General features: G+C 41.2%; 1 protein-coding gene across 1 annotated transcript; it reads right to left on the reverse strand.

The window, feature by feature from the left end:
• Nucleotides 1-6,044: 6,044 nt before the first annotated feature.
• On the reverse strand, nt 6,045-13,520 carry LOC125896670 (ALK and LTK ligand 2b-like). The gene is made up of 6 exons (XM_049589424.1): nt 12,658-13,520; nt 11,696-12,044; nt 10,808-10,861; nt 10,510-10,590; nt 10,339-10,413; nt 6,045-6,861 (listed from the first exon to the last, which is right to left on the reverse strand). The coding sequence occupies exons 2-5, from the start codon at nt 11,958-11,960 to the stop codon at nt 10,349-10,351; spliced, it is 465 nt and encodes a 154-aa protein (XP_049445381.1). The 5' UTR covers nt 11,961-12,044; nt 12,658-13,520; the 3' UTR covers nt 6,045-6,861; nt 10,339-10,348.
• Nucleotides 13,521-15,895: the final 2,375 nt, after the last annotated feature.

Raw genomic sequence — 15,895 nt, forward strand, 5'->3', positions numbered from 1 at the left:
GGTCAAAGAAAGGTCAAAGTAACTCTGACCTTATCTGTCTCATTCTTGTGCACGTGATATCTCAAAAACACTTTGAGGGAATATCTTTAAATTTGGCACAAACACCACTATGAGTCAAAGACGAACTGACTAGAATTTGGTGGTCATAAGTCAAGGTCATCATGACTCTGTTGCATTCTCACGGGAACGGGATATCTCAAGAATACCAAAAGGAAATGTCTTCAAATTTGGCTCAAACGTCCCTTTGGACTCAACAATGAATTGATTATATTTTGGTGATCAGAAGTCAAGGTTGCTGTGACCTTCTGTCCGTCTCATTCTTGTGAATGCGATATCTCAAAAAGGCCTTGAGGCGAAATCCTCAAATTTGGCACAAACGTCCACTTAGACTCAAGAATGAACTAATTTGAACTCGGTGGTCGAAGGTAACTGTGACCTGTGACATGTTTTTGGCTGTATCTCAAGAATTCTTGTGGTGACATCATTATGTTTTGCAAAAACACCTTTCTGGTCAGTACTGAGGAACAAAAGTAGAAACATTTGGTCAGAAACTGAATTAGTGACTGTAATCTTGGGTGCCTGCAACTAACCCCAAATGAGCTTGATGCTGTTGTAGTGTTCTCAGTTCTGAAACAGAAAATGCACCCATGTACTCAGAACATTCCCCTGGGTGCTCTCAGTGTCATCTAGAACATCTTCCCTCCAGACTTTATACTTGATGACATCACAAATTTGATTCTTAGCACTCTAGTTTTTGGATTTGGGAGAGTTCATGTTTGTAATATTTCTTTGGACTGTCTTGGGCTATAGGAAAAACGTATGAATTCCCCTTTAAATTAACAGTGTGACATCTTAGAACATTTGCTCATTAGCTGTGTTGCAGAGAGTTAGAGGAGGAGATTGATATCACTCTCATGTCTCATGGCAAAGACTGAAAGCAGGGGGACACCGGTAGCCCAGCTGTCTGGCGTTAAAAAAATCCGCCTACCAGCAACACCAAAGCTCACTAATTAGCATGTTATACCTCCTTTTTTAATCCATGCTTGAACCATAATCTAAAACCTACTATTTGCCTTTTCACAGAAGCCTATGTTCCAGACGTGACACTGAATAATCCACATAATACGCTGTAACAATGTTCATGGCAACTATTTTTCTGAAGTAGTTTTAATGAAAGGTGTTCAGTGTGAGGTTTATGAACTGCAGCCAGTACTCTGGATGTTGTTTATGGAAAGAGAAGTTTAGTTTTTTAGAAGTCCTTTCTCTTTTCTTAATGGCTTTTATGTCATTTCAGCCATTTTTGATGGTACCATAGTGGAGAAAGTTTCTCTTAGTAACCATTTCTTTAGTTTATCTATTCCGCTTTTAGAAATTTCTGTGGCCTCTAGGTTTTGTCTCTGTGTTACATCCATGGTGCTGTTAACAGAGATGAGGTACTCGAGTTACATGACTTGACTCAAGTTAGACTCAAGTTGCAAATTTGAGGACTTGAGACTTGCTTGACTAACATGATGAAAGACTCCACGAGTCAAGTTTGACTTGGTATTCATAATTTGACACTTGACTTAGACATTGCCTAACGACTTTCCCTGCCTGTTCTCTCAACACTAGTTCACTGTGTGTGGGTGCTTACTGTGTGCACCTGTGCATCATGTGTTATTATCCTCTAAAACCACCACAGCTCAGTGAGTTAAGTAAAAGTATGTTAGTATAATCAGGACTATGTACTTAAAGGGACAGTTTGACATTTTGGCAAATTCGCCTATTGCCGTAATCCCTATAGTCATATGAGTAGGTACATTACCTTTAATTGTCAGTGCATGCTGTTCTGAGATCGGTGGGGCAGAGCTGCCCGCTGAAATGGAAGTGAACGGTACAGGTCCTTCTCTCCCTCAAAACTAATCAAATACACCATCAAATGACTCCAAACCGCTCTCGTGGACAACTTGTAGCTTACACATTCACAACGCTATGAAATAATAATATAATATTATGAGACAGAGTTGTTTTGAAGCCAAATGCAGAGCCGGAACTACATTCCAGACATACAGTACTTACTGGGCGGAGTGATTTCAAACAGCATATGTTTAGTGCAGTTACTCCCGTCATCAAAACAACAAGTTTGTTGAGAAGAAGTCAGAATATACGGAGGAAGAGTTACAGGTTTTGGAAGTAGAGATGGGATTTATGGCTCTTTGAGGGGAGCCAGATCTTGGTGAGCCGTTCCTTTCAAAGAGCCGTTCAAAAAACTGGCTCATTTGACTGATTTTTATATTTATTAAGTTTTAAGAAGCCAGCCTGGTGGTAACTCATTTTATCTTGGAAATAATCACTGGGAGGTATGATGGGGTGAGATTTGGAACAAAATAATACAAAATTAGATATCCCACCAATATCTGAGTTTGAATTATTCTGAAATGTTGATTATAACCTCATTTGACATGTGTGGACTAGATTTTAAAGTCTGATCTGGATTCATTGTAAATATTCCACAAGGTTGTGTCATATCACTCTGCTTTGACAGTGACATCACTATTTTGAATTTACCCTTTATACAAATTGTTTGTATGTGTGTAAAGCTACCATGACTCATGGAGGGAAAAAAAAAAAAAAAAATGGTTCCCAGCTGCGACTCGGTTCCCATTGTTCATGTTAACGAGCCGTTCAATAGAATTGGTTCGTTCGTGAAGGTCACAACACTATTTGGAAGAAAAGAGAGCAAGAAGAGAGGTTGAGACTGCCGAGCAACCAGGGGCTGAGGGGAGACCCAGAGCCGGTGGTGTAAATGTGGGGCTTACTGGCCACTTTATTAGGTACACCTGTGCAATATAAATATAGAGTACGCCTCAAAATAATCACCGGAACACGGGGAGAACATGCTAATTCCACACTCATAAATCACCACAACTCCTGAAGGAACAACAACATAAAATGTTCCCTAGCAGTCTATTTATTCCCAACAATGAGAAGTAATGCCAGTCACTTCACTATATGCTCTGGGCAAGCACTTATCCATAACGTAACCACAACAACATTTGCATTTTAGCCTTATTTACCATGCTTGGGTTGTAGGCTAATGTTACTCATAACGTTACAGCAGAGAGATTGCTGAGCAAAATACACAACGATCACTTATCACGTCTGCTCGTTTTGTGATGTCGACAGATGGTATGACAGTATCTTTCAAGAAAAGCGTTTGACAGTAGCGCCGAGATTGAAAAGTGGCTGAAAGTATGTCGATTGCCGCTCAGCGGCATATACCGATCCCCAGACTGGCATACAGATCCCTAGACTGGTATATACCGATCCCCAGACTGGCATACAGATCCCTAGACTGGTATATACCGATGCCCAGACTGGCATACAGATTCTCGGAGTGAAGATGCCGATATTCCATATTCATCAGGGGGTGGTACCCATCCAACAGTCTCTCAGTGCCACAACAATCTCAAGCGGCACATACTGTCGTGTGTCAGTGGAATAACAGCGGCATAATAGCAGCATACCACTCCGAGAATCTGTATGCCAGTCTGGGGATCGGTATATACCAGTCTGGGGATCGGTATATACCAGTCTAGGGATCTGTATGCCAGTCTGGGGATCGGTATATACCAGTCTAGGAATCTGTATGCCAGTCTGGGGATCGGTATATACCAGTCTAGGGATCTTTATGCCGGTCTGGGGATCGGTATATACCAGTCTAGGGATCTTTATGCCGGTCTGGGGATCGGTATATACCAGTCTAGGGATCTTTATGCCGGTCTGGGGATCGGTATATACCAGTCGAGGGATCTGTATGCCAGTCTGGGGATCGGTATGTGCCGCTGAGCAGCAATCAACATACCTTCAGCCACTTTTCGATCTCGGCGTAACTCGCATTTGAACCATTCCTGAGCTTCTGCGCTCCATCCTTTCAGTGTAGTCCTCCGGTAAAAAATGGCAGGAGCACACAAACATTTTCCGGATCATTTCCACAGGCGTGTTGGGGTCGATGTCCAGCACAAATAGCCATTGTTTTATCCTGTCCGTATTACTGGTTGGAACTACATGAAACTTCACTTTGCTCCATGTCTTCGGCTTGTTACTGCAACTTTTTACAATGCATGTGTAAACCGTGATTCACAAAAACACTTGTAAACTTTCCTCAAACCTTCTGGTGCGTCCAGCTGACGATATTGCAAATGTGCTGTCCACTAGAGCGTTTTGGAGTCATTTGATGGTGTATTTGATTAGTTTTGAGGGAGAGAGGGACCTGTACCGTTCACCTCCATTTCAGCGGGCAGCTCTGTCCCACCGGGATTACGGCAATAGGCGAATTTGCCAAAATGTTGAACTATCCCTTTAATGTAAAGGCATTATTTTACTGTTTGGCTGGTTGAGATGGAGCTCATTTTGAACTACCGTAAAACTTCAATCAAAAGCCTAGACCTAATTAAAAGGATGAAGTGGTGTTGTGTAGATATGCTGCGTCCCATAATCCTCAAGTGCCATGAAACAAGTGTCGTAATATAACACATAATTAATGTGTCATTTGAGGCCTAGTTTTTATACAAGTAATATTTATACTGGTTCAAATAAACAATTTGATGGAATTAAAGGCCTGTCCCATGTAGACTCCAGTCCCAGATATACGCCTGTTGAGTTCAGGGATTTAAGCAAATAACGGTCCGGGCTACTTGTTGAAGTTTTACAGAATTAACTTATGATCGTTGTCTTTATGGATTAATCTGCTGATTGCTTCCTGTATTCATAGATTTATTGTTTGGTTTGTAAAAATTCTGAAAATAGGCAGAAATGGCGTCACAATGACCCAAGGCCCAAAGTGACTCCTTCTCAATGGTTGTTTTGTCAAACCCACAGTCCAAACTTCAGCATAACTAAAAATACATTCAAATGAATAGATGATAAAAAGAAAAGCAGCACAAATTCGTCACATTGTGCAGCTGGAACCATGAAATGTTTTTGCATTAAAAATGGACTTAAATCAACTGGTTGAGCCACAGGGTCCAGATTTATCCTTAGTCATTAGTTCAAGGTCCACACAGTTTTATACATTCAGCGTCATACTTAGGATTGACCATGTCATCAACCTAGTTTGCTGTCTCTGTCGTGTAGCTATCCATTAGTCACTCACTCAACAGCAGGAAACTGCACTTCAAAATAAAAGCTCTGTGCTAGAAATCCATTATACTTTAAAATAAGAGTTTTTTTTTTTTGTTGTTTTTTTTTACAAACTTGACACATTCACGAGTCACTTGCGTCCATACGGAATGGACCCACAACCCAGCAGTTGGGAGCCACTGACTTAAATGATAATCAGATAGCTGCCAATTTATTTTCTCTCTCATAGTTCCAGCTTTACTGGGACTGGTAACTAGTAACTAAAGCTGTCAGATAAACACAGTGAAGTAGAAGTAGCAGATTTGTACTTCACAGTAATTGAGTAAATGTATTTAGTTACATTCCACCACTGGGTGCAGCTTATCTTGTTTTATCTTAATGAGTTTTGAGTATAACTTGACTTGTGACTTGCTTGACCTGAACAATGACTTGACTTGCTTGATTCTCTGAGTCTTGAGGGTTAAGACTTGAGAATTGCTTGTGACTTACACACGTTTGCTGTACTTCCATCTCTGGCTGTTTCTAATTCTTAGTCATAATATAATTCTCAATTTCCTGTACGAATGACATGTTTATGCGTTGTAATTTTCTCGTTCAGAATTCCTTTTGTTCTCCCTTCATAAAAATAGCCACATTTTTTGGTTACGACTTATTGATTACAAAACAAAGTGCACATTTAACCTCTCCTTTTGCTTTACTTTTGAGAAAACAAGTTTATGAATGTTTTTTATGGCTGTAATACGCCAAACAGCAGCGGGATGTCCGCCACATCTGTGTGTTCGCAGGACTCGGTCCAGTCATGTGGTCATTCGGGGAGCATTCCACATTTGAGGATGAAAACACGAGGAAAAAACACTGCACAAGACAACAAGGGCCTCTCATATTTGTACCAATCTTATAATTTATTTAAATATGTTTTATATATTTATATATATATATATATGTATTTAACAGCCATTTGATAAATGCCAGTCACTTTAATTTACGGTAGATAGGTGGATTTAGCTTTACAGTATGTACACATTTCTCTTGTTTCATATGGCCTATAGTCTGTACAGTGGAACATTGTGACAACTCAAATATATAAATACAGATTTTACCATGCTCTACCAAGATCCACAGGAGGGCTGAGACTTCCAACTGCCACTTCCTTTTTTTAAACATGTGTTGCAAAGACACAGAGAAATATTCATGCAATCAATAATATAATCACAGTTCCTCCTCAGTGTGAGCACAAGTGGGTGAAACTAAGCTGTGACTGATGTCAGGGGTCTGTGAGAGCTTTTTGCCAGGGGTAGTGCAGCAGAAGGGACGGGCTCAACCCACAACACTCAAACAGAGCAAACCAACATAGTAAAGACATTTGGATTTGGCTCTTAAAGAAATAAACTATGCAATCCCTTTTTTTAACAGCTTTTTGGATGCCAGCAGGAAAATAGGCCCCGTGTTTGTTTCTCTCAGCCACTTGTTTCGTTCTCCACTCGTCAGTTTCACCATCTTTATCGTGGTCTGGTTTTGTTGGCCAGTTGCTCCCTCGTGGTGACAGCCAACCATCAAGGCCCAGCCAGAGCGGTGGCTGGCGGTAATCCACGCCTCATCAGATCAGACCTCACTGAAGGGCAAAGCTGTGCCTAATGTCAGTTGGGGCTGGTCAGAGTATTTTAGGCTTCCCTCGTACTGTCCAAGGCACTTTTTTCCCAAGTTTTTTTTTCTTGTGCAGAACTTGTGTTTGGTTTCAACCTGCAATAAAGAAGAAGTGAAATTCAGCTCCGTCTCCATCTTGGCAGCACCTCATAAAATTATATGCTTTCCAACAAGGATCATAATACATCAAGAAACTCTTGCTGTGCGGCAGCTAAGGCACGTTTGTATCAACACAGCATGCATATCACCAGTGTGAAGAATGTGATCTTCACATTGTGAACTTCAGCCCTTATTTGCACAGGATTATGTTTTAAAGTAGCAACGCCACAGTGTTCAATGTTTTTAGAGTCCTGCATTCAGAATTTCACTTGTGGACGAGCACACATGTCAGCGAAACAGAGTGAACGTGTCAGAAGTAAAAGTACTGATGATGTAAAGGGGCCCCTTTGGAGTGTTATATTGTCACATATATTATAGGATGATTATTATTGGTGCAATAATCTGTAAACAGCATGTTAATGCTGTAGCTGTTAAATACTGTTGGATAGTGTAATCTCAAACAGTGCATCGTTTTTATAAACTGTTCGTGTTAAGTATGTAAAATATTAATCAGCAAAGCAGCTATGGCGATATTTCCCTCTGAAGTACAGTGGAGAGGCATAAAACATGAATAAATGGAAATACTCCAAGAACAAAAAGTACAGCAGTTGTACTTTTTAATTTCCACCTCTGGTCTGATGCATCTTGTATATAAATCCAAGTTTTGCTTGTCTACATGTCTAATCGATACAGTAGTTACTTTACAAATTAAGGTTTTACCTATGAAAACGTATGATGAGCTGATGAATACGATTCACTAGTATTAAAGGAGTACTTCACCCCAAATGACCATTTTCATCACCCCCGTGTTATGCTGAATTTGTAAAGAAAACTGAGTTTTTCTTGCATGCCTCCATGACGAACAAAGACTCCAAAAACAGAAAAAGTGCTGATGAATTTAAATCATAGGCGACTGTGTTTAACAACAGCAAAACTACATCAAAACATCAGCCCACTTTTGGTATCGTACCTTTGGAACCAAAAGTAACCCTTCAGACATGGTACCTAGACCTTAGCGTTTCCACCGCAAACAGTTCCCTTAAATGTGGGCGGGGTTGTTGTCACTCACTGCTCCATCCAGCACTCACTGTATTTGCTCATAACTGGTGACACAGAGAGTGTTCACCTCGTTTATCGTCCACAGAACGAGGCTGCACGCTGACATTTTTAGAACAAAATAGAACAGGCTGCAGTGAGAGTCTCTCTCCATGGGATATTTAAAAATAGCAGGTTTGTGCATTTAGTCCTTCAAAGGCAAGCTCAGGGTTTTAGTGTTGCCGTAGCCCAGAGGAACGACGCTCCACAACACTTTTTTTTTCTCCAAGTGAGGATTAGAATATATGATGTTCACATAACCTGGTCGAAATTAATATATGATTTCAAATGCTTGAGAGAAAGATCCACTCATTACTATAAGCATTTGTCACATAAAAACTAAAGTAATGGTCAAACTTGTCTCAGTGAAATTTAAGGTGTGTTGATGGATTCATGTCGTCAACTCATGCATTGAATAACAATACAAGTTAACGTTCCACCTTAAAAGCTGCCGGCAGTCGGCCCAGTGAATTAAGTTATTTTTTCTCAGACTCCAGCTGCTGAAAGAGGCAGCAAAATATCCTTTTATTTTATAGTTACAGTTTTCTAATAAAACTCTCCACAGTATGAACAGTGGCTACATGAGCCTCAAAACCAGCCACAACTCAGCCCTGAGCAGAGTGACCGTCCTCTATTGACCAATCAACAGACTGCAGTGTTCACAGCTCCACCCTTTAGTACCAGATCTGTGTGCTAGGTACCCCAACAGAGGGGGGACCAAAAATGGGGATGATATGGAACGGTCCCATTGGTACCATCCACAACTTTTTACAGTGGAAACAGAGAAAATGGGTGCCACACTGAACTGTACCGCACCGGACTGCCTGGTGGAAACAGGGCTAAACTCTCACATAACTCATGCAGTATAATCCAAGTCTTAGTTGTGTGCTCAGTACTTCCTTAACAGACGGCCCTTTCTGAGGGGAAACTGAACTAAAACTGAAACGTATCTTCTCTTATCCTCAAAGCCAGAATCCATTTACAAAAACATTGATCTTAACTCGCTGAACAGGGAGCTGTTGTTCTACCGCTGCCTCGATCAGTAAGTATGTTTAGTGAATCCAAACACTCTAAATTACACAAACAAACAATCTTATCAAAGCCCAGCAGCTCCTATGTTCAACAATTACTGTTTTTGTCAGTGGAGTCTGGCTTTGAAGAGAGCATACATAGTTTTCATTTTTAGGTCAGTTGCCCCTCTGAAAGGAAAGTCTGTTTTGGAGATATCAAGCATACAGCTAGATAAATTAGACTTGGATTGTACTTCATGAGTTATGTGGGAGTTTGGATACAGTTATGCGGTTGTTAAATATAGTCCCTTATGACTTTAATTCATCAAGAATTTTTTCTGTGTTTTGACTCCAAAGGCATGCAAGGAAAACAAAGATCCTCACAAATTCAACATGATTGAAATACAAATGGTCACTGGGGGGTGAGGTTTTTCTTCAGCAACCCAACAGCGTATAAAGTACTTCAAATTAGTGCCATATAGAGCAGTTAATGATACTCAAACATAAATGTGTCAGTAATATAACACTCACAGGGGCCTTTTCTCTGCAATGAGTACTTCACTTTTGATACTTTGAGAATATCAAGCTAATTATACTTTTGTGCTTTTACTTAAATATCATTTTCAATGCAGGACTTTCACTCGTATTGTTACTTTCACTCAGGTAGATCATCTGAATACTTCCTCTACCACTGCCAACTTGTCACACTGAAACTCGAAACATATGCTCTGGATTACCTGGATAGATCTAACAAGTGCAACACACCAGCACTATTACCATATGTCCTGTGTGCACATCTAGACAAGGGACAGTTCACCCCAAAATCAAAGATAAATGTTTTTCCTCTTACCTGTAGTGTTATTTATCAGTCTAGATTGTTTTTGTGAGGTGCAGAGTGTTGGAGATATCAGCCGTAGAGATGTCTTCCTTCTCTAGAATATAATGGAACTAGATGGGACTCGGCTTGTGGTGCTCAAAGTGCCAAAAAATATTTGAGACACTCAACTGTGATGTCTCTTTCCAGAAATCATGACCTAGTTACTTAAGAGAATCCACAGACCTTGTTGTGAGCAGTTTCATGTAGGGACTATTTTCTCTCTACGAAACTGCACCTGAGTTTTTCAATTGTATTTCTTCGCCACTTTGAGCACCACAAGCCAAGCGCCATCTAGTTCCATTATATTCAAGAGAAGGCAGACATCTCTACAGCAGATATCTCCAACACTCTGCAACTCACATCAGAACAATCCAGACTGATAAATAGCTGTATAGGTAACGGGAGAAATATGTATCTTTGATTTCCTGGTGTACTGTCCCTTTAAACAGCAGAAATGATTTGTTTGAATTAGAGGTGAATTTATTACAGTACCTTGTGTGGGTTACCCCTCTGTGCACTGCGGGCTGCCGGCTAGTCTTGTGAGAAGCCGTGCACATCTTTTGAAGTCTGAGAGGAGAAAATGACACGGGAGAGACTTTAGTACAAGTGGATGCTTTTCACTCCGTGTTGACATTGGACTGATCTCATCATGCAAGAGCTTACATGCAGGTATCGTGCAGTCTCTGGTGTGGTGGTAGAGCCTGTACACATGCTTCCTGCACTTGGGACTGAAGTAAAGCGGACCTGGAAGGGAAAGACAGCAGGTTGTAAGACCGTGTCCAACTTCGCAGCCACTCACATCTGTTTTACAGCCATTAACGGGAGGCTATCCTTCAGTTTTATTGGATTTTCAAATCTCAACTATCTCCCTCCATCCAACAGCACTGTTTCTTCGATAATAGGCCTCTCTGACTTTCTCAGACTCTAAGCACGAGCTCCAGTGACACAAAAGCGGCCTTACCTGTTATATGTTTTAGGAACTTCTCCTTCTTTTTGACATCTCTGGGGAATACGACTGTGGGGAGAGAGAAGATGGGAAAGAAGGGTCAGATTTAGCTGCCTTTATGTAAATAGCACATACATTTGCATTTTTATTAAAGCCTATTAGCATGCATTTTCTCAGGGGGCATCCATCACATCATCTATAGCAGGGGGGGGGGTTTAGGAAACTAAAATATGGGTTAACAAAAACAAGGAAACATGAAATAAGGGCTGTGGGGTGTGAAAAAAATCAAATATTGTCATATTTTTGACCAGAAACTTGGATATTGCGATGAAATTGTAGGGTTGACTACTGGTGCTTTCATAAAATATTTACACAGTGAGATTTTATAAATAATAACTAAGTGTGTAAAGGCAAATACAGGCTGGTAAGTTAAAAATTGCATCACTTTACTGTAATGCAGCCTTTAAAACAAGAAAAAGACAACACTTAATGATATTATAATATCCAAAATCTAAGGTGATATCTACTTTCATTTCATATTTTGATATAATATCAATATATTACCCAGCCCAAGGGATTTATAATGGAGAAAAACATGTTTTCACTTACCTTTGGTGGTACCTAGCCATGCAGATACTTTTATTTTATTTGTCCAGGTTTTAAATTTCCTGCCTCCCACTAAATATCTGCATGGCTACATAGCACTTAAGGCACGTTAAAAAATGTTTTTATTTAGGGAATTTGGGTGCAACAGCCCTTTAATTTCATCCCGTGTTAACTCCATCAGTATATTATAATTTCTGCAATATGAATATTATTATCCCAGCAGGCTGTATCCTTCATTACAGCATCCTGTTGAGATCCAACATGTGGGTCCCGCCCAGACGACAAGCCGTCACTCACCGACAGCCTGATCCCCTCTGTCTACTCTCAGTAAATCCCTCGGTTCCACCGGAGTACTCCTCACCCGTGATGTTAACGGGGCTTCCGTTTTCGCGCTGTGGCGACCCCGGTTCTCCTCCACGTGCCTCACGATCTCCACCATCCGCCTCAAGTCCCTGCCGGCTGCTGCCGGGGCCGCCGAGGGCGCGCTCTCGCTGCAGTGGCCGGTCAGCGTGCACATCAGTAGCACCAGTCCCATAGTGACGTGCTTACGCAGTCCGCTCATAGCTCCCGTGGAGAGAAGAAGAAAAAAAAACACGTAAACTCCTTCTCGGGCGCCTCTGGGGAAAAAAAAAGTTGAACCGGAGACCTGCAGGAGAGATGGAGCATGAGTGTCCAATCAAAGTGTTTCTCCCATCATTTAATGACCCGGATCCCCATTACACCCGCTGAGAACATGGAGAACAAGGAGTTTAACTGCTCACTGACAGGCTGGAGTTTGGCTGGAGGCAACAAAGCTGCCCTAATGCATTTGTTGCTTCATTTTTAATGTGAAGAAAATCACATTTGGGGTCATTTGACAAGTAAACATTCATCACATGGTGCCACAATTGAAATAATTCAGTCTCTAAACTGGCTTTTGTGTAGCCTATATGTCACACATCCAGCATCAGAGCCTATTCTTATAATTAAGACAGTTTTGCTACATTTAAAAACTGATTTAGAGGCATTTATTATAGCCATAAATTAACAGAATTACGCAGCACGTTTATTGGTAGCCTCTGCGTCTGAGTGACACCATGGTGGCTTTGGTGTTTCATTTATTTAGAAAAGATCAAGACTTCTTTTTGTGCAAATAAACATTTAAGAATAAATTAGAATTACGCACGGGCAAAAGCAGCAGAACATTTGAACAACATGTTGTTATGTGACCTAAGTATTCAAGAAGGAAATGAGTGACAGCGTAACAAAAATGTATTTACCTTCAGGCCGATAAAGCCTCTTCAAACACCGTGTGGTTACGTCCCGTGCGTCCAACAAGGATGAAAATTGAAATAAAGTAACCGTGCGCAACTTTAGTTTCCTTCTATGTCCGGTCCGAAATATGTCCCCTTGAAAAGTCTGCTCTTCTGTTGGAAAAACCAAAGCTTCTCAAGTCATATGAGTACTCGCTGAGCATCTGCGGTCATCCTCTGAACACCAGCCGACTGTAGGCAGAGAGTGGACATACGGGTAAAAGATCCGGTGCTCCAAGTCCCCCCCGTGTGCGTCCACGCTCAAGTAGCGGATCGGCTCCACTCTTTATGCTGTCTCGCAGATGCGGTGACCTGTCCCCTGAGGGTTACTCCGCCGCGTCTGTGATAGTAATAAGACGCATTATTGGCACTCCTGAAGCGGAAAGTCCACTTGAGTTGACTGACAGTCACTTTGAACGCCGTGTGAAGTTCTCTGCTCACCCTCAACCCCCCCCCCCCTCCTTTCCGTTACTCCATTTATCTGTGCGTATCGCAGTTACAGGAAGCGTTTTTCCCACTAATACTTCCAATGAAATTTCCAATCAGCCCAGCACACAGCGCAGATACCGGCATCTCAGTGGAAACGCTCTTTTTATCCTTCTTGTGATCCTCATAACTTCATTAAGAGCCATTGCGCACTTTACATCCGTCCTGGGGATTGAAACACAATTACGCACTCTTTAAGGATCATTCTTTGAAAATTAATTACGCACGGTTTTTAAAAGCTATAGCACTTTAGTTTCCGGACAGGTCCGACTACGCAACCGACTACACAGCATGGCTGAGGGTTTACAGAAGGCTTCTCCTCACATTGGTTTTTACTACTGTGGTTGTTACAGCTTTCTTTAAGTCAGGGCGTGAAATTGACTCCCATGCTCCCCCCCCTCAAATCTGACCAGTGAGGCTTGAGTAGTTTAATCTGTTATGAAAACACAGTGAGGGACACCTGCTTGTTCCAGACTGGTGGTAATAACTTTAAAGCAGCGTACAAGTCGAAACAAAGAGTACCAAAAAATAAAAAATGTGACTTTAAACTTTGTCGCAGTCTTCACGGTACCAGCTCAAATTCATCTTGTGTTTCGCCATCATCTGATTGCAGGAATTTTGTACTTATGACTTCAACAAAACTTCAGTGTTTTCACGGATGTGGCTGTGCGTAACACGTTGGTGCTGAAAGGACAGCGCGCAATGTCACCAACCTCCAAACCCTCTCCGCCGAACAGCCAATGCTCTGTATTTTCTCAGGAGAGATTTATTGGCATTGCCCTCCAGTGTGAAAGGAGATAAATTACCTTTGGTCCAAACACTACGCCGATTCATTACATTAATAGACCGAGACGTTGACCAAAAGTGTGGTGGATATCAAGTCGCCCTGATGATCACACCAGGATGAGTTTGTCTTGTTTTTTTGCACATCAGACAGAGCGAATCCAACTTTTTTTGAAGGCGTAGTGAGATAAACAATCACACTGAACAACAATGTTGATTGAAAAGAGGTATCTACATAGATTATCTTTGTATGGGCAGCAGATCTGCCTTTAGATTGCAGGTGAATTCTGGTTTTTGCTGCTCAGTGATGGGCGGTGCGATCTCGTGGGGATGCAGGGGACACCTCCCCCTATAGATTTAGAGCATATGCATTTGTCCCCCAGTTAAAACACAAAAGTAGCAGACAAATTTTACCACATTTACACCATAAGCTGATGCAGAAAAGGCGCAAATTGTGCAGAAAAAATTACCAGAATAGAGGAAATGAAGTGTTTTGACCCCAAAACCTCCCTTGTCACATGTCCTCCATGTTGAAACAAAGTCTACGCCCTTGATTAGCATAGTGGATATGGCTTGTGAGTTTGGTGAGCAGGTAGGTGCGGTATTCTGAGAGGATACATCCTGGTTCTCAGCCTATTTATGACAAGCATCCAGTGGTGTAGTGTGCAGGGAGAAAGTGCACCAGGAGCAGAGCCTCTGCAGTTGAAAACTAAAGTGAACATAACTGTTTTATTCAAAATAATAACGTTTATAATCACCTTTAAGATTAAAGCTGGACTGCAGTGTCTGCTAAACTCATCATAAATGTGGCAGCAGTATATTTTTTTGTAATATCCTTTTGATTAAATGCACAGTTAGAAGTGACAATCTATGGATTTGATGTATGAATTTCCCTCTGAGAATGAACATTTTATGTATTTTGGTGAGTCTACACTGAAAATCTATCAGATAAATATGAGAATAAATAAATAAGTCCTCATATTGACTGAAATATTCTGCAGTAAACGGCAGCAGCTTCAGCAGGGGGCGCTATTCTGCAATCACTGCACATTAAAAACCCTCCAAATGTTCATATTTGACCTGTCTCATACCTCTTGTGAATAATAACAAACACATAGCCAGCACTTTGGATGGATGTGACCCTTGAGTTCTCTCCATATAAATGGAAAAGTAAAGTGCCATAATTGTGTTTAATCAACCAGTGTACTCAATTTGCACCACAAAATGAAAGGAAAGGAAACAATAATTTCTGAGTTTAAATTCCCTGTTAAGACAAAATAAGGTTTATGTTTACATTATTGTCAGTATTCTTGTAAATGGTCTGGCAAGCAGGTGAGTTAAGACAGAAGAAAAGCTGTTCTGTGTGTTTTGGCGCAGTGTAGTCTTCATATCTTTGACTGATGCTCTAATGTTGTGGAGATAAACATGTCTCGTGTACGCTCCGAGAGGTTTGACAAGCTAAAGACAACAGCAGAAATGATTAACAGGCGTACATCCTTGTTTAACCCAGTTTTATTCTCAGCTGCATGACCGTGTCACGTGAAACTATGTTGCCCAATAAGTCAACGTTCATGTCATGTGGTAAACCTCACAGATGCGGAGTGGTGGTCACTGGTTTCGACATGCTGCTCGTATCATTCTCCTGAACTCACTGTAATTAATTCATCAGATGAGGATGTGGTCGCCTTTCCATAAACGTGCCTCCTTCTTCCTGCTTCTTGTCCAAGTTATGAGTTTCACTTCCTTGAGGCTTGGTCAAAGAGCGAGGCCGTGTCTGATGTTGGCCACAGCAAAGGAACCTGCTTCTGTAATCAAGGATGTTGAAAATACTTTCGCTTGTGAGGGTCACATGAACGGACATCTCTGATGGGTTTGACTTTTAAAATCCCGGGCTGGAAACAACACATTTGAAATTTTGTGAAAATAGGAAATGTGT

This window comes from Epinephelus fuscoguttatus, linkage group LG11, assembly GCF_011397635.1.
Source record: "Epinephelus fuscoguttatus linkage group LG11, E.fuscoguttatus.final_Chr_v1".
In the NCBI taxonomy this organism is placed as follows: domain Eukaryota; kingdom Metazoa; phylum Chordata; class Actinopteri; order Perciformes; family Serranidae; genus Epinephelus; species Epinephelus fuscoguttatus.